General features: G+C 51.0%; 1 protein-coding gene across 7 annotated transcripts in view; it reads right to left on the reverse strand.

The window, feature by feature from the left end:
* The window catches only part of DAB2IP (DAB2 interacting protein), a 215,934-nt gene that overhangs the window by 177,750 nt on the left and 15,289 nt on the right, over positions 1–22,895 (reverse strand). For 5 of the 7 annotated variants that reach the window (XM_034928975.3, XM_034928973.3, XM_034928977.3 and 2 more), the window contains exon 1: positions 9,997–10,403. The exons of 1 other annotated variant lie outside the window; for it this stretch is intronic. In XM_034928975.3, coding sequence (XP_034784866.2) covers positions 9,997–10,099 — 103 coding nt within the window. In that variant the 5' untranslated portion in view covers positions 10,100–10,403. Of the gene's footprint in view, positions 1–8,857; positions 9,062–9,996; positions 10,404–22,895 lie in introns of those variants that run through there. One more of the 7 variants, XM_034928981.3, reaches the window with a different exon arrangement.

The raw sequence follows: 22,895 nt of genomic DNA on the forward strand, positions 1-22,895 counted from the left end.
CTATCCTTATCATAGCAGTCTAGGTCCTCGATTTGGGGTCCTGATGGTACTTTTCTGCTTTATTCCCATCACTACCTTACCCCCCCAACTCCTGCTCCAACCAGTTACAGTCCTCGGCTGCTCCCCAAGCCCATCATGAGCCTTTGCTCCCTGGGACCTCAATTCATTCTTAGTCTCCCTGCCATCCTTGCTGCTTTGCTTAAAAATCTACCCCTATTGTTTCCACCAACCCGCTTCCCTCCTGGAGCCTGTTGACTCTCATCTGGCTTCTCCTAAGAATATAAAACACAGACCTCAGGGGCTGAGGATCAGACAGGTTCTGCCACTGAATTTGGGGTACAGTCTCAAGTAAGAAATTGGGCACGCACCTCCACACGCTCATTTATAAAGCGGGCAGTGCAACCTCTCCCCATGTCAAAGGCTGCCGAGCCACTCAAGTGAGATAATGGAGCCATAGGGCTCTGCACAGCGTCAAGTGTGACACGAACTCAAGGGATTAGGGTGTCTATTTTTAACTCCCCACATCCTGGCTGAAAAACAAATCTCTCACACACCCTGCAGATCCCTATCAGAGGGGCTGACAGAGCCTTTTGGGAATTCTCTCCTCCCGGAAGCAGCGCCAGCTTTGATGGCGTTCCCTCTGCCGGGAAAGGCTCTGAGGTCCCTGCTCTGGCCAGGGCCTGCTTCCATTATGTCTTCTGGCTGGGTCCTGCTGCTCCCGGCAAACAGCCGTTGCCTGGTAGACTCAGTTGTCACACATTCTACAGCCAGTGATAGTCAGACAGGGTCACCAAAGATGCTGAGAAGAGTCCCTCATTCATCTGCTTATTTATTTACTTATTCACATTCCCTCCCCTCCCCTCTTAAGAGGTTGGTCTTGCTCCAGGGTCACCCAGAGGGGAAAACCATGAGGCACCTGTGCTAGGATGCCTCTGTCTAAGGACAGGGGCAGGGGCAGAGACAGATAAACTGATAAGGCAACAGTAAGTAGGACAGGAAGTAACAAAGGAACGATGGGGTGGTGACTCATGTCTGTAATCTCAGCACTTTGGGAGGCCAAAGTGGGAAGATTGCTTAAGTGGGAGGATTGCTTGAGGCCAGGAGTTCGCCAGCCTGGACAACACAGCAAGACCCCATCTCTACAAAAAATAAAAAAATTAGCTGGGCATGGTGGTGCTTGCCTGCAGTCCCAGCTACTTTGGAGGCTCAGATGGGAGGATTGCTTGAGCCCAGGAGTTCAAGCTACAGTGAGCCATGATTGTGGCACTGCACTCCAGCCTGGGTAATAGAGCAAGACACCATCTCAAAAAAATAAGAAAAACCCAAAGGAATGATAGGAGTATGTGAACATAAAACCAGACCATCATCAATCTCTCTCCTCTCCCTCCAGTACCCTAGCATCCATCAGACCTCACTCCAAGATGAGTCTTTACTAGGTATCAGCCACTGTCACCTACAAGGAGAGGGGGCTTCCTACTTCAGGACAGAGATCTCTGACCTGGTCCCCTGACCCATCTGCGCAGGTGTTCGCTACCTTCATAAGAACACTGCCGGCCAGGCATGGTGGCTCATGCCTATAATCCCAGCACTTTGGGAGGCCCAGGTGGGTGGATCACTTAAGGTCAGGAGTTTGAGACCAGCCTGACCAATATGGTGAAACCCCGTCTCTACTAAAAATATGAAAATTAGCCAGGCGTGGTGGCATGCACCTGTAGTCCCAACTACTCGGGAGGCTGAGACAGGAGAACTGCATGAACCCAGGAGGCAGAGGTTGCAGTGAGCTGAGATCACGCTACTGCACTCCAGCCTGGGCAACAGAGCGAGACTCCATCTCAAGAAAAAAAAAAAACAAAAAACAAAGAATGCTGCCATTCTCCCTGGTCCCACCTCCCTCACCCCCCACTGCCTGAGTTCACACTCATCCAATGATGGTAACAGGGAAAATGATTCCAACACAAGAATGTCAAAGAAAAAAAAATCCTCACTCTGAATTGGGAGCCGTCAATAAGGAGAGCGTCCTTCCAACAGCCACTCTGAGCCCTGCCCGTGAGCACTGGACCTGGAGTGAGGGGAGTCAGGGAAGTCCTGAGCTGCATCCTTCCAGCCATGGGAGCTGAGCTGTGTTTCCTCAGAGCCTTGGTTTCCTCAGCAGAAAGTCACAGAGGGACTGGGAGGGGACCCTCTGCAGAAAGCACCTTGCACACCAGAAAGTGTGATATAAATGCTTTGTGTTGTAGCATACATTATTATTATTATTTTTGAGACAGAATCTCACTCTGTCACCCAGGCTGGAGTGCAGTGGTGCCATCTCAGGTCACTGCAACCTCCACCTCTTGGGTTCAAGCAATTCTCCTGCCTCAGCCTCCTGAGTAGCTGGGATTACAGGCATGCACCACCACACCCGGCTAATTTCTTTATTTATTTTTTTTTCTTTTTGTATTTTTATTACAGACGGGGTTTCACCATGTTGACCAGGCTGGTCTTGAACTCCTGACCTCAGGTGATCCCCCGCCTTGGCTTCCCAAACTGCTGGGATCACAGGCATGAGCCAGCACACCCAACCTTAGTATATATTTTTGATCCTCATTTTTTTCTTTCCCTTTTGGCCTCTGAGGCTCAACAGCCCTCTCTGAACTCAGGGACAGATGTTTCTGTGGACTTTCTGGCCACAAATAACTGTGCAACCCCAGAACAGTTATGTGACTCCTCGATGTCCATGTCTGTGGGGACCATGTCTGTGGGCCCCCGACACAATCCCAATAACCCCCACAGGCCCTTCACAAGTACTTTTTAAACACTCTTAAGAAAATGCTAAAGAAGCCGGGTGCGGTGGCTCATGCATACAACCCCAGCACTTTGGGAGGCCAAGGTGGGAGGATTGCTTGAGCCTAGGAGTTCAAGACCAGCCTGCGCAATATAGTGAGACCTCATCTCTACAAGAAGAAAAATTTTTAAATTAGCCAGGCATGACGGCAAGCGCCTGTAGTCCCAGATACTCTAGGGAGGCTAAGGTGGGAGGATCACTTGAGCCCAGGAGGTGGAGGTTGCAGTCAGCCAAGATCATGCCACTGCACTCCAGCATGAGTGACAGAGTGAGACCCTGTCTCAAAAAAAACCAATAATAATTCTAAAGAAGCAGGTGAATTTGGCTATTCTCATTTGAGACCTGAAATTCAGCCTGCAGGTGGGGACTGACACTGACAGGTGGCTTTCCCTAACCTGCTTTTAGGCCGGTCCCCCTTGATGCCACACAGCCAGAATAAAGTTTTTTTTAAGAAGCAGATCAAGAACAATCCAAATGATGGGGCCGGGCATGGTGGCTCATGCCTGTAATCAACACTTTGGGAGCCTGAGGCGGGTGGATCACTTGAGCTCAGGAGTTCGAGACCAGCTTGGGCAACATGGGGAAACCCTGTCTCTACAAAAAATACAAAAATTAGCTGGGCATGGTGGCGAGCACCTGTAGTCCCAACTACTTGGGAGGCTGAGGTGGGAGGATCATTTGAGCCTGGAAGGCGGAGGTTGCAGTGAGTCAACATCGCGCCACTGCACTCCAGCCTGGGCGACAGAAGGAGACCGTGTCTCAATTAAAAACAAAACAAAACAAAACAAAAATCCAAATGAGGCAGAGAAGTTCTCTGCAAACCAAAGGCATCTCTCTTCTGTCCCTTGCTAGAGCCAGCCCTGCCCAGAGCAGACTGCGAGGCTCTCCACTTGACTCTGTTGAGGAGGGGGGTGCAGGCACGGCAGTTGGAGCAGGAGTGGAAAAATCATGCCTGATTCAAAGCTAGTCCAACTCTACAAAGCTTTCCAAGCATTCACTAGGGCATTCACTAGAGCAATTTCTAAAGCCCAGAGCCCATCACGGGGGACAGGCAGCGGACAATGACAGGCAAAGCAGGGCAGTTAGTAAGAAAGAGCTACAAGCCCGGAGGAACGGCTCACCCTTACGGGGGCAATGAGAACAAATGGAGGTGAAATTGGTGCTACACCCAGAGGGGCAGGAAGAATTTGGGCAGTAAGCAGTGGCAGAGAGAAAAGGGCATTCTGGAAGTCACAGGCCAAGTCCAGGCAACATAAAACCTGAAGAGCAGAGAAAGAAGAGGCAGGGAGGAAAACTGGAGCCAGACATGGGGCCGTGTTTGCCAGGCCAGGGAGCTTGGCTTTGATCTCGTGGTTAACAGGAAGCCACTCACATGACAGTAAGTGGCCAGCAGAGGCTGTGGTTACTAAGGGCTACTGTAGGAAGCTGGGTTGCTGGAGGCCCACCTGGGATGGGAAACAGGCAGCTGGACCCCCTCAGCCAGCTGCTCGCCCCCGGGAGAGGTTAGAACCGTTCAGGTCAGATTCAGGAAAGGCTGAGGAAGCCCAGAGGAGAGACATGTGATGGCTTGGAAGGGAGACAAGGCTCTCACATGTCCCCCTTGTCTCCTGGTCAAGACTACCCAGGGCTGAGAGGGCCTGCAGTGGGGTTGGCCCTAGTGCCCCCACGCTCCCCCTTGGCTCCTGCCCTTGACCCCCGGTCATTCCCACCGTCACCTTCTTGCAAGGATCAGGGTGCAAAACACTGTGTAATTCTAAGGTAAGTGACCTCCCCCTTCCCTGGGCTTCCTCCACTACCTGTCCCCCTCTGGACTGCCCCCAGGTGTCCTGGCCCCACTGGCCACCATTCCCATAAGAGCCTTTCTGGCCCCTTTCATAGTAATTCCCATGGAGCACTCTGCCCTCCAGCCCAACTCAACCCCTCACCCATGCCCTGAGCCCATCATGAATACCTCTCCCTAGAAACCCAGACAGGAAATGCAGACAGAGCCCAACTTGTAAATGTCAAGGTGGGAAAGAACCTCAAAGATCTGGACAAAAAGCCCCACCTTCAGCCCCTTTACAGAAAAGAAACCTAACGTTTTAAGAGATGACCAGCCCTGCCCAAGATCACACAGCCTGATCGTGGCCCAGGTCTTCAAGCTTCCAGGTGAGGGCTCTGGCACCAAAGCCACAACCAGATAGGGCAGAAAAATAGTGAGGCATGAAAAAGACTGCAAAAAAGGCCAGAGTGCCTTATTGTCAAGGCACCTGGATTTAGGTCCTGACTCTTATCACCACTCCCTCCCCTGCCCACATACACACATTAGGGCTTTGGACACGTCACTGCAGTTTCCTGGACTCCAGTGACCTCTTTCATAAAATGGGTGTTTAATAATTTGTGCTTTCAGCAGGATCAAATAGGTCCAAGGCAGAACAAGCACCCTGTCTACAGCACAGGTGGTAGGCCAGAATTGTGATACAGCTGGGGTCTATGCAGGCGATTCCTTTACCCTGTATCTCTCCTAGTGAGTCAGCCCAGGCCAGGCAGCCTCGGGCCAGACATTTCCCCAAAGCTGCCCAATGGCCCACAGAGCGGTCTTCCAAGGGAAGGGATGGAGATTGAAAACATAGATAGACGCACAACAGAACCACCCCGCTCCTCTCCCCACGAGATGCAGGCCCAGCACCTTCTGGCTGGGAGGGCCAGAGGCCACAGTAGGAGGATGGAGGAAGAAGGTGTTGAGGGGAGGGAGAGGTTTCTGCCAACCCCTCCAGGGTCCTCACCACTCTGGGTGAAAAAACTGAGCAGAGGCTGGGTACAGTGGCTCATGCCTACAATCCCAGCACTTTGGGAGGCTGAGGCAGGAGCATCAGGAACTTAGGAGATCAAGACCATCCTGAGCAACATAGCAAGACTTCATCTCTACTAAAAATTAAAAAATTGGCCAGGCGCGGTGGCTCACGCCTGTAATCCCAGTACTTTGGGAGGCCGAGGTGGGCGGATCACGAGGTCAGGAGATCAAGACCATCCTGGCTAACACAGTGAAACCCTGTCTCTACTAAAAATACAAAAAATTAGCCGGGCGTGGTGGCGGGCGCCTGTAGTCCCAGCTACTTGGGAGGCTGAGGCAGGAGAATGGCGTGAACCCAGGAGGTGGAGCTTGCAGTGAGCTGAGATCACACAACTGCACTCCAGCCTGGGTGACAGAGGGAGACTCCATCTCAAAAAACAAAACAAAACAAAACAAAACAAATTTAAAAATTGGCTGAGCATGGTGGCATGTGCCTGTAGTCGCAGCTACTAAAGAGGCTGAGGTGGGAGGATCACTGGAGAACAGGAGTTTGAGGCCTTAGTGAGCTATGATAGTACCACTACACTCCAGCCTGGATGACAGAGTGAGACCCTGTCTCCAAAATATAATAACCTGAGCACGAGGGCCTCGTCTAAGGCACACCAATCCTAGAAAGCAGAGGCCAGTGATCTTGGGGGTGCCACAGGTCTGCCCGCAAGTACACCCACTTGTGGCAGGAGAAACTTCACCAGGGCTCCCGTCAGCCAAGGGCCTGCTCCATTCCACCCACCAGTGGGTGGAACAGCATGCCCATCTTAAGCTGGGAGAAAGCCCTAGAAAGGAAGAGTAACCAGCTCCAGAGAGTGAAGCCAAGACTAAATTCAGATCTGTTGAAAACTATATTCCACGTTCTCTTCCTCAGAGTACCTTAGTGCTATGGTCCTCGAACTGTGACCTGCAGGAAAATGGCCTGGGTTGGGGGGGAGTGGGAGTGGCGGGTGGTTTAAAGTGGAGATCCCAGGCCTGGAGTAGAGATGAGGGATCTGCATTTTAACAGGTGCTCTAGGTGCTTGTGATAAAAGCATTGCTGGCACACACCAGTCCCAGGAGCACACACGCACATGCACACACACACACACAAAGGCATGTATGCAAGCAAGGATCAAAAGCGAAGCATGTGCTCTAAAGACAGATACAGATGCTGAGTTTGGTGCACAGCCCAGCCAGCCCCTTACCAGTTGTAGGATCTTGGGTAAGTCCCTTAACCTCTCTAAACCTGTTTCTTATATGCAAAATGAGGATAAGAAAATAATCAACCTCATGGGTTTGTTTTATGGGTGCAAGAAAATAATATGTGTAAAGTCCTCAGGGCAGGGTCTGGCATATAATAAACACTCAATAAATAGTGCTATGATCATTACCAACCTCAGTGCCTGTGTGTTGAATGCTGAAGGGACGGAACAGAATGCCAGGCACCAGGGGACCACAGTGAATAATTGAGACAGTAAGAGATGCCCCAAGGGTTATTCCAGAACCAGTGGATAGAAGTCATAGAGACAAAGATTTCTGTCCCAAACAGGAAGAATGTTGCTCAATCATGAAACCAAGAGTTTCCCAATCATGAAACCAACTGTCTAGTGAACTCACCGTCACTAGAGGATCCTAGCAAAAAAGACTAGATGTTCACCAAGTGGGGACACAGCACCAGGGAAGGAAGAATGGGGGGATAGGAGGGCCAGGTGATCTTGAAGGTGACTTTGGGCCAGGTTCTGCAGGTCAGCCCTTTTCCCCATCATGCTGGTTATTTAGTTCATTTGCTCTTCCTTGCCATTTACAATAGTTACCTCCAGGTGTCTAAAAGGGGTGGGGAAAGGGGGAAAGATCAAGATAGACAGAAGCCTTGTACATTCTGAATAGTTCATTGCAGGGATAAGAATGTGTGAGGCTGTTTAAACCTGAGCCTACAAACCCACTAAAATTGTGGGTGTGTGCATCTGTGCACTTTTCTCCAAAGGGCTGATTAAGAGGGGCTGGTCCTTACCAACTTTCTGGGGGAGAGGAAACTGAGGCACGAGGATGCTGGCTCTCTCAGACAGCAAGAGGGCACAAGCTCCAGGGTATAGATCGGCTGCTTAAGATGGCTGTCCTACGAGCCAGGCGCCTTCCACGCCTCACCTCGAAAAAACCTCCCTATATCCCCCTTGGACGGGGCCCTTGAGCTCTGAGAGGTTAGGAAACCTGCCCACAGATAAACAGCTAGTGAGCAGCAGGGGCTGATGTTGGAACCCAGATTCCCTGGGCTCCAGAGCTAGGTGTTTGGTTCCATTTTTTTACTCTTAGGTGTTCTGTCCTGGGTCAGTAAAACACTGAAAGGAGTTAACATTAGGGAGGAATAATGTTAAAGATTGGTCCTTATTGGTGACAAGCTACCTACTCACCCACTCACAATCAAAATTAAGGTAAAATTTCCCTCCTTAATAGCAGAAGGGGCCAGAGGGAGAGGAGTTTCCATATGGCTCCCACCAGATAGCTCAAGAGTGGACCATCCTGAGACCAGAACACCCTGCAGTCATTCCCACCAGGCTGAGCACTGGAAGCAGGTGGCGTTGGTCCCTGTTCCCACTCTGCTTAGCCCAAGGTGTTTTCACGGAAGGTGGGGTCCAGAGCAGCCCAGGAAACGGAAAAGAGACCTCACTTCAACGACCCAGCCCTGCCAATCGCCTCCCTGATAATTTAGGATTGGCTAGGATTGAACAAAAACACCCAAAACTTGGGTGCCCCCGGGGGTGCCTGGCTCTGGATAGAGAGGTTTGGTTGGCTGCCCTATCACCAATTCCCAGGGTGAGCTGAGGAAGGTCTGAAGTTTGGGAGACCGCTGGAAGCCTTGGGGATCGGTAGGCTGGCACCCCCCACCCCCAACTCCCGCCGCCCGCGGGCCCCAGCTGGGGGCGCCTTCCTCGCGATCCCCTATATTGTACTCTCCCAAGAACCCAGCGCTAGCCCTGGGTCCCGGCGGTCGAGATCTGGGCAGGGCGCACAGGAAAGTTTAAAGGCTCAATGCATCGCGCAGATTTCCTTGCGGGAGAGGGGACTGTAGGGGAAAAGACGGGTAAATAAAGCAAAGTCGCCGCCCATTCCTCAGTCCCCTACCCCAACACCTCGCATCGGAGCCCCCGGATCCTCTCGAACCCGGGATGCCGCTCGGATCCCGGCAAACCACCGAGCCCCCCTCCACCTGAGCCGCGGCCCCCAGCTTTTACCTCTACGCGCGGGCCGGGCCGCTGGGCGCTGCCATCCCAAAGGCTCCGGAGCCTGAGCGGCCCAGGGCCAGGGTTGCGAAGCGGCGGAGTCGCGGTGTCGCCGGGCGGCTGCAGGAAAGTTTCCTTCGCGCCAGCTGGGCCGAGTGGAGCGGGGCGGGCGGAGTAGGCGGCTGGCCAGGCAGGAGCGCGCTACGGCCGGCTCCGCGCCTCCCCCGGCGCCGCCGCTCTACGGCTCCCGGGCTCCCGCGGCCACCCGGCCTGCCCAGCCCTGCCAATCGCAGGCCCAGCCGCCCACAGCTCCGCCCGCCAGGCCCGGGACCCAGCGCAGGCGGGGAGCGGAGGGGCGGGGGCGCACCTGTTTGGTCAATCGACCTCCCCACCACCGCCCCGCCCAGGCCGGACTGGGCAGAGCCGAGGCCCTCCGCTCCGAGCACACGCTCCCCAGCCTGGTGCCGGCCCGAGATGCCGGCGGGACCACACGCCCCCTCCCCTCCCGGAGTCCCCAGGCCTCCAGGAGTCCAGAGATAACCTCTGCTTCCGTTTCGGCGCTATGAGGGTACGGGACCGAGGAGTGGGCCGCGACTTTGCTTTACTTATCCCTCTTCCACCCTAGAGCTCCCCTTCCCGCTAGAATCTTCCCGCATCCGCTGACCCCTTAAACTTTTATGTGCGCCCTGCGTGGATCTCCAACCTCAGGAGCCGGGGACTAATGGGGGGAACTAGAGCTTTGGAAGGGACAGTGCGGGGTGTCACAGGGAAGGCACCCCAGCACTCCCACCAACAGAAACTCCCGAGGACTCCAGCTGGCTGGAGGGAACGTCCCGCGAACGTCTGCGACCCGCTTCAGCAAGCGTGACTGAATATTAAAGCGTGACTATCTTATTGACCCATTTCCCAGATAGGCACACTGAGGCCAGAGCGGGGCGAAGGCTTTTCGGACCGTGGTGGCGGGACAGCGACGTTTTCCAGCTAAAGGTGGGTTTGCTGAGAGCTCCTGCCTCCTTTTCCCAGCCCTACGCGGATGCCTGTGTTCGTCCTCACCTTGCCGCCAGTCGCGGATCTGGGGCCAAGGAGGAGAAACAGGCCCCGGGCAAGTGACCGGGTAGGGCGAGGGCGCGCCTGGAGGCGCATGGCCTTACCTCCGCAGCAGAGCGTGTCCTTGCAGAGCGCGCAGGCTGGAGGCCCCAGCAGGGGCAGGGAGGCCCAGGCGAGGGCGCGGAAGGAGGCACCGCCGGCTCCCATCTCGGACGGCCTCGGCAGTGCCTCGGCCAGCGGGCCTGCCACCCTCCGCGGCACCTGTGGGGCCAGCGCGGTGCCCGCGGCCTCCGCCTCCGGGGTCGGTCCCGGGCCAGGCCCGGGGTGAGGGGTGTGCAGGGCTCCCGGCTCCTCGAGCTGTCCCGGCTCAGAATCCAACGGCGGCTCGCAGGTCGAGCTGGGCAGGGCGCTATTTTTAGCGAGAGCCGCTCTCCCAGTCGTACAGACAGAACCAGTTAATTCGGCCGCTGGGGACGGGCCTGCACGGTGAACTCCCCGAACGGCAGCCGGAGCTCTGCTGAAAGCTGATCCTTCGCATTCCTGCCTCTCGAGGCGGGAGGGCGGGAGGACGCCTGTAATTCCAGGGGGAAGCCAGCGTCCTCTCTGAAGACAGCGCCTGGGCCCAACTGCACGCCAAAAATGGGGCTCTTTAAATTGGCTCTGAAACCTGGCGCGACTTGATGCTGATGCCAAGCCGCAGACGATGTCCCATAAAATGTCCATCTACTGTCTCACCCTTCCCACCGGTCTCCAGCACTGGGAAGAGCCTCCCAGAAATGGGGTCTTAGCCCCAGCACCCGCCAGAAGCTGGCACGGTCATCACTCAGGAGCTACTTGTTGAATGAAGGCAGGAAGGAGTGAAATCCGATACCAGGGTCAGTGGAAGTCTTCGGAGCATATGCGATGGATGCACAGGGTGGCTTTGAAATCTTATAGAACCCCTAATCCAACACTTTCTGGCTGTGCAACCTTGGCAAATCATCTCACCTCTGTTTTATCTTCTCAGTTTTACCTTCTGCCTCAGTTTTATCTTCTGCAAAAAGGGAGTTTTAGAACTTCAAGAGATAGTATGCAAGAAATCCTTTTGTAAACAAAAGCATTATGTAGATGTTCATATAAAACGTGATGAGAGAGCTGCAAAGGTGAACACAAGTTTCTACTCTCAGGAAGTCACTAGCACTCCTCTAATTCGAGAGAGGAGGTGCTAAGGACCCCAAAATGTACAATCACAGCATCCGGTATTAGCCCAAGGGTAGATAAATTGGCCAGTGGACTAGAATAGAGGCTGCAAAAATAGACCCATACAGGTATGGAAACTTGATATGTAGCAGAGATGGCCCTGCAGGTCAGTGGGAGAAGGGTGGACTTTTCTATAAATGGTGCTAGAGCGATAGAATGTCCATATTAGAAAAAGATGAGCTGAATCCCTACCTCACACCATGCATAAAAGATCAGTTCCAGGTGTACTGAAAACTTACACACACACAAAAAACTCATAATAGTCAAGGATGTCTTAAAGAAGACCTCAAAAGCATAAATCATCAAGAAAAACATCAATACATTTAATTAAAATTCAAAACTTCTGTTTATCAAAAGATGATATTTACAACATAATATCCAAAATATACAAAGGCCTTCCACAAACCAATTTGCTAAAGAGGCAATAGGAGATTGGGCAAAATATATGAACAGGCAATTCACAGAAAAAGAAACATGAATGGCCAATAAACATATGCAAAGATGGTCAGTCTCACTAGTAATCAGAGAAATATAAAACAAAATCCCAGTAAAGTGCCACTTCACAGCTGTCAGATTGGTGCAAAAACAAAGAAGTGGGACAGTAGGGACCTGGAGTCTGGAGAACTGTCCTGTGCTGCAGGCAGGAGTGGAAATGGGTACAGCCACTCTGGGAAACAATTTGGCAGCATCTAGAAATGTTGAAGTGCACATACCCCAGTGACCCAGAGTCTTGACATAGAGAACCTCTTGCTCATTGCAATAATGATAATACTAGTAAGGAATTTGAAACAGCCTCCATCCCTATCAGAGGAAGAATGCATAAACAAATTGTGGGGTAGTCAGCAAAATCCTATACTGCAGCAAAAATAAATGATTAGACATTCATTATGAATCTCAAATCTCAAATAAGGGGAGGGAGAACATGTTGCAGAAGATCAAATTTCTATAATATCATTCATATAGTTTTGTTTTGTTTTGAGACAGAGGCTTGCTCTGTCACCCAGGATGGAGTGCAGTGGCACTATCATAGCTCACTGCGGCCTTGAACTCCTGTGCTCAGGTAATACTACCACCACAGCCTTCTGAGTAGCTGGGACCACAGGTGCAGTGGCGCCACATGCAGCTAGTTTTTTGTTTGTTTGTTTGTTTGTTTTTGAGATGGAGTTTCACTCTTATTGCCCAGGCTGGAGTGCAATGGCGCAATCTCAGTTCACCGCAACCTCTGCCTCCTGGGTTCAAGAGATTCTCCTGTCTCAGTCTCCCGAGTAGCTGAGATTACAGGCATGCGCCACCATGCCCAGCTAATTTTGTATTATTTTGTATTTTTTAGTAGAGACAGGGTTTCTCCATGTTGGTCAGGCTGGTCTCGAACTCCCCGCCTCAGGTGATCCACCTGCCTCGGCCTCCTAAAGTGCTGGGATTACAGGCATGAGCCACCGCGCCTGGCCTAATTTTTTTATTTGTAGAGAGAGGGGTCTCTCTATGTTGACCAGGCTGGTCTCAAACTCCTGGGCTCAAGCGATCCTCCTGCCCCAGCCTCCCAAACAGTGTTGGGATTACAGATGTGAGCCACTGTGCCTACCCTGGCTTCAAGTTCTATTCCTGTAATTCCACAAACTATGTGACTGGTGGCATGAACCGCCATGCCCAGCCTTCGTATAGATTCTTTAAACATGCCAAACAGAATACCATATATTCCATAGGAATGCACAGATACGGTAAAAAGTATAAAGACATTCAGAGGAATGATAAATACACCATTCTGCAAAGTTTTTACCTCTGGATAGAGGGAGATGTTCGATAGGAAGGAGCTTCACAGATTCACACATCTTAGTAAGGTTTTCTTTCTTTCTTTCTTCTTCTTCTTTTCTTTTTTTTTTTGAGACAGCATCTCTCTCTTTCAACCAGGCTGGAGTGCAGTAGCATAATGATACCTCACTGCAGCCTCAACCTCCCAGGATCAAGGGATTCTCCCACCTCAGCATCCTGAGTAGCTGGGACTACAGGCACACGCCACCATGGCGGGCTAATTTTTGTTTGTTTGTTTGTTGTAGAGATAAGGTCTCACTATGTTGCCCAGACTGGTCTCAAACTCCTGGGCCCAAGCGATCCTCCTGCTTCAGCCTCCTAAAGTGCTGGGATTACAGGTATAAGCCACCATGCTTATGCTAGGTTTTATTTCTTGACCAGGATAGGAGACACACAGTGTTTGTTTTATTCTTCATCACTTTTTTTTTTTTTAAGGTGCAGAGAGTCATGGTGGGAGGCCACATAAAACCCAGTCCTACTCCGAACTTCAGTTTCCTTATTTTAATAACCTAGTCATCCTTTCTGGGAAATACCTAGCACAAAGACTGGCTCATGAGGAAGTGCTCAGTAAATCTTAAGAACATGAATAGCCCAGTCTGCAATCTTCACTGGGGTCCTTCACACCCTAGTCCCAGTCAGGTGAGACTGCCCCCGCCCAAGCACCACCATACAACCAGGTCTCCCAAGTCCACCAAGCTCTATCATGCCCCAGGAATTTGCACACACTGTTTACTCTTCCTAGAATGCCTGTCCTCCCTATCTCTACCCAGTCAGTGCCTACTTCTCCTATTATAATCCAGCTCAGGCATTCCAGCCCATGGAAAGCAGAGGGTTCCCACAGAACCCACCCACTCCACCATCTATATTTATCATATTGTAGATTGTTGCACCTTGCTATGGGTCTGTGTCCTGGAGCAGACTGTGAGCTCTTCCAGGTCACAAACCTTGCAGCCCCACCACCTGCACGAGGCCTGGCCTCAGGAAGGTTTATTGAATGAAGAAAAGGACTGAGTGACCCAAAAACTCAGAAACCAAAAGGGATCATTCTAAACTGTCAAAAGGAAAAAGCAACCCCACCACCTGCTGGACTGACTGCTTGGTCTTCATTGAGTGTTCTTGATGGGAATGTGAACTTCAAAGTCAAAGAGTGCTCGGGGCCTATAATCCCAGCACTTTGGGAGGCCGAGGCGGGTAGATCACCTGAGGTCAGGAGTTCGAGACCAGCCTGGTCAACATGGTGAAACCTCATCTCTACTAAAATACAAAAATTAGCTGGGCATGGTGGCGCACACCTGTAATCCCAGCTACTAGGGAGGCTGAGACAGGAGAACCCCTTGAACCTGGGAAGTGAAGGTTGCAGTGAGCCAAGATCACACCATTTGCCCTCCAGCCTGGGCAACAGAGCAAGACTCCATCTCCAAAAAGAAAAAAAATGCTGCATTCATATCCAAGCTGACCCACTTGCCAGCTGTGTGACCTAGAGCATGCTACTACATCCCTCTGAGCCTGTTGCTGGGTTTACACAGCCAACATTGACTAGAGATTATCACAAGGGGTTATTACAAAGATTCAGTGAGATCATAGTGGCAAAATACATGGCTCCTTTCTTGGTACAGGTAGCAATTATATGACTATGGTCAAGAGGAAGTTGTTTGCAGGGGAGGATGGAAGGAACTTGATCAGGTTACTGTGAAAGTGGGAGGGCTGGGCATGGTGGCTCACGTCTGTAAACCCAGCACTTTGGGAGGCCAAGGCAGGCAGATCACCTGAGGTCAGGAGTTTAAGACCAGCCTGGTCAAAATAGTGAAACCTCATCTCTAATAAATCCACAAAAATTAGCTGGGTGTGGTGGTACATGCCTGTAGTCCCAGCTACTCGGGAGGCTGAGGCAGGAGAATCGCTTGAACCTGGAAGGTGGAGGTTGCAGTGAGCCGAGATTATGCCACTGCACTCCAGCCTGGGCAACAGAGTGAGACTCTGTCACAAAAAAAAAAGAAAGAAAAAAGAAAAAAAGAAAAATAAAATAAAATAAAACTAATAAAGAAAGAAAGAAAGTGGGAGGCTGATCAAAAATTCCAGGGGGCCGAGCACAGTGGCTCATGTCTGTAATCCCAGCACTTTGGGAGGCCAAGACAGGAGGATCACTTGAGCCCAAGAGTTCAAGACCAGCCTGGGCAACATGGCAAGACTCCATCTCTACAAAAAAATGAAAAGACAATTAGCCGAGCATGGTAGCATGCATCTGTGATCCCAGCTTCTAGGGAGGCTGAGTTGGGAGAATCACTTGAGCCCAGGAGGTCAAGGCTATAGTGAGTCATGTTCACGCCATTGCACTCCAGCCTGGACAACAAAGTGAGACTCCGTCTCAAGAAATACAACAACAACAATAAAATTCCAAGAGAAGCCAAGCACAGTGGTGAGCATGCCTATGGTCCCAGCTACTTGGAAGGCTGAGGCAGGATGATCTCTTGAGCCCAGGAGTTTGATGCTGCAATAAGCTATGATCATGCCATTGCACTCCAGCCTGGGCAGCAGACAAGACCCTGTCTCAATTACTTAAAAAATTCAGGAGCGTTCTCCAGTTCTGAACAAAAACACACCCAGGGAGGCTGGCCCAGGAGATGAGAAGGTCAAAAATATGCATGAAGTTAGTGCTTCTGGTGCTCTTTCCTCCTGTCCTTTGTCCCACCCCCTGGGTGAGGCGCTGTACAACACTTTAGAACTATAGACCCTCCTCTCTGTCTGCCCATCCTCTCTGGCTCCCTCCAGTCTGTTCTCACATGTAGCCCAGGGATTCCAATCTGGACCCGTCTTTGCCTTGCCAGCTTCCATCTGTAGGGGCGACAGAGCCTGCAGCACCTTCCCCAAGGGATGTGTCTGGAGTGATTTGCCAAAGGCATCGTCTGCACTATATCTGCAAAATCCACATATGTCCACTGGTCGAGTTCTTCCATCAAGGCAACATACAGGATAGCAAATTGCTTATGGTTCAGACTCTAGACGATGAATTGGCTAATGTTACATGTTGTACAAGCTAACAAATATATAAAGTTGACAGGGCTATATGGTCACTGGAAAAGAACAACATGTACTTCAAGGGTTCCAATGAGATTTTCTGAGCTAATGTGCCAATCCTCTTTGGTTCAGCTCTCTCTGGACAATGTAATATTATCCTGGTGACATGGACATTAGCCACTGGGGCACTTTGTCCCATGCAAACGGCCAAGCCAGACAGGAAGCTGACCCAGCTTAAGATCTGCCACCTTTCTTTTTTTTTTTTTTTGAGATGGAGTCTTGCTCTGTCACCTAGGCTGGAGTGCAGTGGCACTATCTTGGCTCACTGCAGCCTCCACCTCCCGGGTTCCAGTGATTCTCCTGCCTCAGCTTCCCAAGTAGCTGGGGTTACAGGTGTGTACCACCATGCCCAGATAATTTTTGTATTCAGTAGAGATGGGGTTTCACCATGTTGGCCATGCTGGGAGGCTGCTAGAAGTAGTCCCTCAGTGCTTAGCTCTTGAGGGTTGCCTCTGCTGAAGACAGCCAGCTCCCCAGAGGTGACACCTCCTTCCTGGGGTGTCCTACATCCAGTGACTGACCAACCCAGGTCATAAAAGTTTGGCACAGCTCAGGATGACTCTGAAGGGCCATCCCAGCTCCAGGTGTAGGGTGGGCTGAGGCTTGCACTGACTGCATGGAAGCTCAGTTCCTCCTTCTGCCCAGTCCTGCTCCCTTCTCTTCCCTTCCCTTCCCTTCCCTTCCCTTCTCTTCCCTTCCCTTCCCCCTTCCCCCTTCCCCCTTCCCTTCCCCCTTCACCCTTCCCCCTTCCCCCTTCCCTTCCCTTCCACAGGTGTTGAGCCGGAGAGCAGCCCTTGATGGATCTCCTATGCACGAATACCTCTTAGAGCCTGCTCCTGGGGAACCCCACTAGGGATGAGGAGGATGGGAAGCACTCGCTAGGTGCCCAGCTGGTGGGAATGACCCAGCAGAATGTCTGATTTTGGGGCTGCCAGTAAGAGAGGTGTACTGATCTCAAGAGGTGCCTGATCTCAAGGGATCAGGAAAGGTTGCAGGAAGGATGGAGAGGCCGGCTCCTCTTGAGACAGAAGCAGAAGTTGGAAGCAACTTGGGGTGGGGAGGAGGTCAGGAAATGGAAGGACTCACGGTCTTGACAGTTTTTCCCCTATGCAGCCAGAAGTAAGGTTTGCTGCTAAGGGGATGGGTAGATAGTAAAACAATTACCTAAGAAAGTAATCACTGTAGTGCATGATAATTATTGCCACAGCAGTGGTAAGGAGTTCAGGGCTTCAACGCATGGATAGGAGTTTACCAGGCTGTGTGCCCACAGGGGAAAGTCATCATGGGCAGAGAACCCAGCTAGGCACTGATGTGAGGAGATGGGGGTAGGATTGCCAGATGAAATACAAGATGCCAGGTGAATGTAAATTGTATATAAACAATGAATTTTTTTTTAGTGTAAGTATATCCTATGCAATATTTGGGACACACTTATACTGAAAAAACTACCCATTTTTTATCCCCTTTTGGCCCCCTCCCTGGAAGCAGCCTTATCTACCAGTGGGTCTCCCACACTCCCACCCAGGCATTCTCAGGTTCCATCTTACTCCTCCTTTACTCAACCACCTCTGGTGGCTCCCCATTGTCCAAACCCTCAATTGGTCATTTGAGGCCCTCTGTTTCTTGACCTTCAGCTACCCTCTCAACCCTATTTTTTTTTTTTTTTCTTTTCGAGACAGGATCTCACTCTGATTGCTCAGACTGGAGTGCAGTAATGAGATCTTGGCTCACTGCAACCTCAACCTCCCAGGCTCAGGTGATTCTCTCACCTCAGCCTCCCAAGTAGCTGGAACTACAGGCATGTGCCACTACGCCTGGCTAATTTTTGTCTCTTCAGTAGAGTCAGGATTTCATCATGTTGGTCAGGCTGGTCTTGAACTCCTGGGCTCAAGCAATCTGCCCGCCTCGGCCTCCCAGAGTGCTGGGATTTATAGGCATGAGCCACTGCACCTGGCCTCAACCCCATTCTTGAACCCCTACTTTAATCCCCTGCCTCCGGGTTTTTTCCTCAAGCTGTTTCCTCTGCCTACACTGCACTTTCCCAAATCCGCTCTTCCAGGAAGTCTCCCAGATCTACATTCCCTGTGGGTGGATGGAAGTAGTTATCTCCACTGATTATCAGCAGTAGCACCAGTTTGCTTCTCTGAGCCTTCATTTCCTTGTCTCTAAAATGGGCACAATATTGTCTCTTTCATCAGTTTACTGAAGGGACAAGAGACTGTTAAGAAAACATCAGACACACACCCTTGAATGCTGACACCCTCCCTGCCTGTGCCTAGATCACTGCCTGGCACCCAGTGGGCACAGAGTCATGTTTGCTGAATCAAATTGACTCAGAGGTCCTGAGCTTTTACAGTTTAACTTGCTTCTTGGAATTACCATGCCCAACAGTGGAACTTGGACAAATTCAATTTCCTGTATTAAGATGATCTGAAAAGGGATGCTTAATGAGGTCACTGCAATTTTTTTTTTTTTACTTTGTCACCCAGGCTGCAGTGCAGTGGTACAATCATGGCTCACTACAGCCTCCACCTCCCAGGCTCAAGCGATCCTCCCACCTCAGACTCCCAAGTAGCTGGGACTGAAGGTATACACAACCTTGCCTGGCTAATTTTGGTATTTTTTTGTAAAGAAGGGAGTCTTGCTGTGTTGCCCAAGCTGGTCTCGAACTCCTGGGCTCAAGTAATCTGCCTGCCTCAGCCTCCCAAGGTGCCAGGCCACTGCAATTCAGGCTGCATAACAGGTTTCTCCCCTGTAGACAGGGGACAAACCAGCTCCCTGCAAAGAGCCCATTTTGGACCCAAACATGGCACCCAGTCTCTCCAACTGGAAGCAGGTAATATCTGCCACTCACGTTTCCGTCTCAAGCCCTCCCAATCCTAGACCACAAAGGATGATTTCTTATAACTATTAGCATTAATTACCCAACTGCAACGCTATAGAGAAGCGATTCGATGAGCCTGTGATTTTCGCACAGTTATTTGTCTCAAGTAAGTCACCTGAAGTTCATCTGCCATCAGGATTCATGGTTGTGTTCGGTAATCATAGGGAATTATTTTGCTAATAACAGAGGTACCTTGATCTAATTTAGTTTTAATGCCAGGAGGTGCCCTCCCAGAATAATCAGCTTCAGGGCAATTCCAATTTCCAGGTTTGTTACACGTTCTGGATAGAAGATTCAATTCAAGGAGGCTGAAGTTACTTCTTTATCACCCAAAGTCATCTAGGGGCGAAATGGTAGCCTACCTCTACGTGTGTGCAGAAAAATGCAGGGAGAGGCCCAGCGACAGGGAGCCAGGGTGGGCTCCCAGCCCAGAGGAACGACTGGAAGCCACTGATGGGTTAGGACTGGGTCAAGTTAGATCCGTAACTAGGGTTCCTGGTAGAACCCTAATTTTTCTTACATTCATTCATTAACCCATTCTAATTTTTTTTTTTTAATCCCTAACCCTCACCCAGGCTGGAGTCCAGTGGCACGATCTCAGCTCACTGCAACCTCTGCTTCCTGGTCTCATGTGATCCTCCAGCCTCAGCTTCCTGAGTAGCTGGGACATCAGGTATGCACCACATGCCTGGCTAATTTTTGTATTTTTTTTGTAGAGACAGGGATCTTGCTGCCCTGGCTGGTCTCGAACTCCTGAGCTCAAAGCGATCTGTCTGCCTTGGCCTCCCAAAGTGCTGGGATTATAGGCGTGAGCCACCGCGCCCAGCCAATCTTGTGCATTCTTTTATTCTATTTCTACCATCTCTCCTTGGCAAGACCTAATCTTTGCAGTTATTAATAGAGTCCAAATAATGATAACAAACCCTCGTGCAGCCCTGTTCTAAGTGCTTTAATCCGTATCAACTCATTATATCCTGTGAGGGAGGTGGATGCTACTATTATCCTCATTTTGCAGATGAGAAAACTGAGGCAGAGAGGTTAAGAAACTTGCCTCAAATCACATATCTATCTAGTAAGGGACAGAGCTGGGATTTGAACCTTCCCCAAGTTCCTATGCAAGGAAGAATCCTGAGCCCACCAGGAATTGTTCAGCCTCGACTCTGTGCTCTCATTGACCCCTCGCCATTCTGGGACAGAGGTGTTGTTGGCCGCATTTTATTGAGGAAGAAACTGAGTCTCAAGAGGTCATTGATTTGGCCAAGTTCAATGCAGTGAGTAGATAAATGGAGGAGTTGGGACTTGAACCCTGAGATTCTGATTCTAAACCTAGTGCTGCTGGGCACAGTGGCACACACCTGTAGTCCAAGCTACTCAGCAGACTGAGGCAGGAGGACAGCTTGAGGCCAGGAGTTGAAGGCTGTAGTTGGCTAGGATCGTGCCTGTGAATAGCTACTGCACTCCAGCTGGGGAAATGCAGAAAGACCCCACCTCTAAAAATAAGTAAAAATAAATAAAAATAAACCTAGTGCTGCCTTGTCCAAAGCTGGGAAATTTATGGCATGTTTTTGAATGGCTTTGGCAGCAGCCTAGCTATCATTAATTAAGTAAGTGCACGGTGATTGTCCTCCCACAAATCCCCCTCCAGCCACTCTGCGCCCTGCTTCCCACTTTGGTCCTCTTCTCTACTTCCCACCCTTTGCCCCAGAAACTAAGTGTCCTTTGTTGCTATTCCCTGTTACCCAACAAAACCTACTTTCAGATTCCTGATCATTCCCTCATATGTTTATACTTTCAACAGAGGGCTGTGTGGTCCAGCAGGAGGAGCCAGGAGCTAGAGGTAGCTCTGTCACCCTGTCCTCCCTGGGCACTTGGGATGAAACCTGTTTGTCCCTAGGCCTTGTCTTCTAGTCTTTACAAGGGGAAGAGGTTAGACCAGTGTTCTTTAAACTACTTGAGCCATGGAACTCTCATTTTATTTACTTTTTTTTTTTTTTTAGAGACAGGGTCTTGCTCTGTTGCCCTGTCTAGAGTGCAGTGGCGTGATCACATTATAATTCACTGCAGCCTCAAATTCCTGGGCTCGAGTGATCCAGAACCGTCATTTAAATGAAAATTTTCAGGCAAGCCCAACATTTGTATTATTATTATGATTATTATTTTGAGGCTGGGCGTGGTGGCTCACACCTGTAATCTATCTCAAAAAAGTTTTTATTTATTTATTTATTTAGAACAGAGTCTCACTCCGTCGCCCAGGCTGGAGTGCAATGGCACGATCTCAGCTCACTGCAACCTCCACAGGACCAGGTTCAAGTGATTCTCCTGTCTCAGCCTCCCGAGTAGCTGGGATTACAGGCGTGCACCACCACGCCTGGCTATTTTTTGTATTTTTAGTAGAGACAGGGTTTCACCATGTTGGCCAGGCTGGTCTCAAACTCTTGACCTTGTGATCCTCCCACCTCAGCCTTCCAAAGTGCTGGGATTACAGGCATGAGCCACCACGCCTGGCGTCAATGTTTGTATTCTATCGGATGCTGGTGAGCTGCTCTAGTCCAAGCTGGGTTCAAGGAAGGAAGTGTCTCCTACACGCCAACTTCTGAGCTTCTCCTTGGACACAACGGGAAAACCACTGGCCTAGACAGAGCCTATAGGCTCTTGGGGCTCTTAGAGACAGGAATCTGGGATCCACGGATGGCAGGTGATGCCGAAGTGCTATGCGGGCAGCTAAATGCCCACCTGGGACCCCCCACCCATCCCCCCAACAGCTGTCCCGCCTTGTTGGCTAAACTGTAGAGGGGCCTGCCAGCAAAGCCAGCCTGTGCCCAGGACCCTGCCTCTGGGGCACTGAGCTGTCCAAGGGTCTCACCACAGAGAAATAGTATCTGCTCTGATGCTCAGGGTGTGCAGTCTGTCTGTTCTGGCACGTTCCTCAGTGGCCAGAAGAGCCGGCTCCTCCCCTACCCCTGTTACCCATTTGTTTTCTCTTTCTTGGCCTCTCCCTTTTCTTGTTTTTTAAACAGAGTCTCACTCAGTTGCCCAGGCTGGAGTGCAGCGGTGTGATCTCAGCTCACTGCAAACTCCATTTCCCAGGTTCAAGCAATTCTCTTGCCTCAGCCTCCCAAGTCGCTGGGACACCACAGACGCCTGCCACCATGCTCGACTAATTTTTTTGTATTTTATGTAAAGACGGGGTTTCGCCATGTTGGCCAGGCTGGTTTTGAACTGCTGACCTCAAGTGATCCACCCACCTTGACCTCCCAAAGTGTTGGGATTAAGGGGTGAGCCACCGCGGCCGGCCAGCTTCTCCCTTTTCTAAAATTATGTTTTGTTTTGTTCTGTTTTCATGGCTCCTTCTCCTTCCCCTTCTCCTTCTTTCAACAAATGCTCGCTGGTTACTGGTCTCAAGCTTTCTGTCCCAAGCCTAAGGCTACAGGGGAATGAGACAAACATGAGGGCTGCCCCCAGGGCAGAGCCTTCACCTGGAGACAGCTGCATCCTGCAGTGACTGTGGCCACCATTGCACTAAGAACTCATTCACAGGGGCTGGGAAGGCTTCTGGAGGCAGTGGTGAGCAAAAGGGCACTAGCATGTGAGTAGGAGTTTGTCCCGTTTCGGGGGTGGGAATGAATGCACGTAGGGAGGAGGCAGGTGTTTCCGGCTCAGAAGAGAGTCATGGAAACTGTAGAGGCTTAGCCAGCCCAAGCGTTTGAGGAGCTGTCAACAGCTAGATTTGGCTGAAGCATAAAGTGGTCATTGGGGGGCTATCAGGAGTGGGACGAGGTAAGCTGCCCAGGGTGCCAGTGGCCAGGGGTCTGGAGAGCCTGTTCCAGAGCTGGGAACAGATCCTGAGGGTCATGGGGGCGCCAGTGGAGGTTTGCAGCAGGGGATGTGGGGCCAGACCTGCAATGTAGAAGCACACCTGGCTGCCCACAGTTGGGGGTGAGGAGACAGTGAAAATGGGGCTTCCCTTCCTTCTCACCCCCCACAGCCCGCACCCTC

The sequence above is a fragment of the Pan paniscus genome, chromosome 11 (genome assembly GCF_029289425.2).
Source record: "Pan paniscus chromosome 11, NHGRI_mPanPan1-v2.0_pri, whole genome shotgun sequence".
Taxonomy (NCBI): domain Eukaryota; kingdom Metazoa; phylum Chordata; class Mammalia; order Primates; family Hominidae; genus Pan; species Pan paniscus.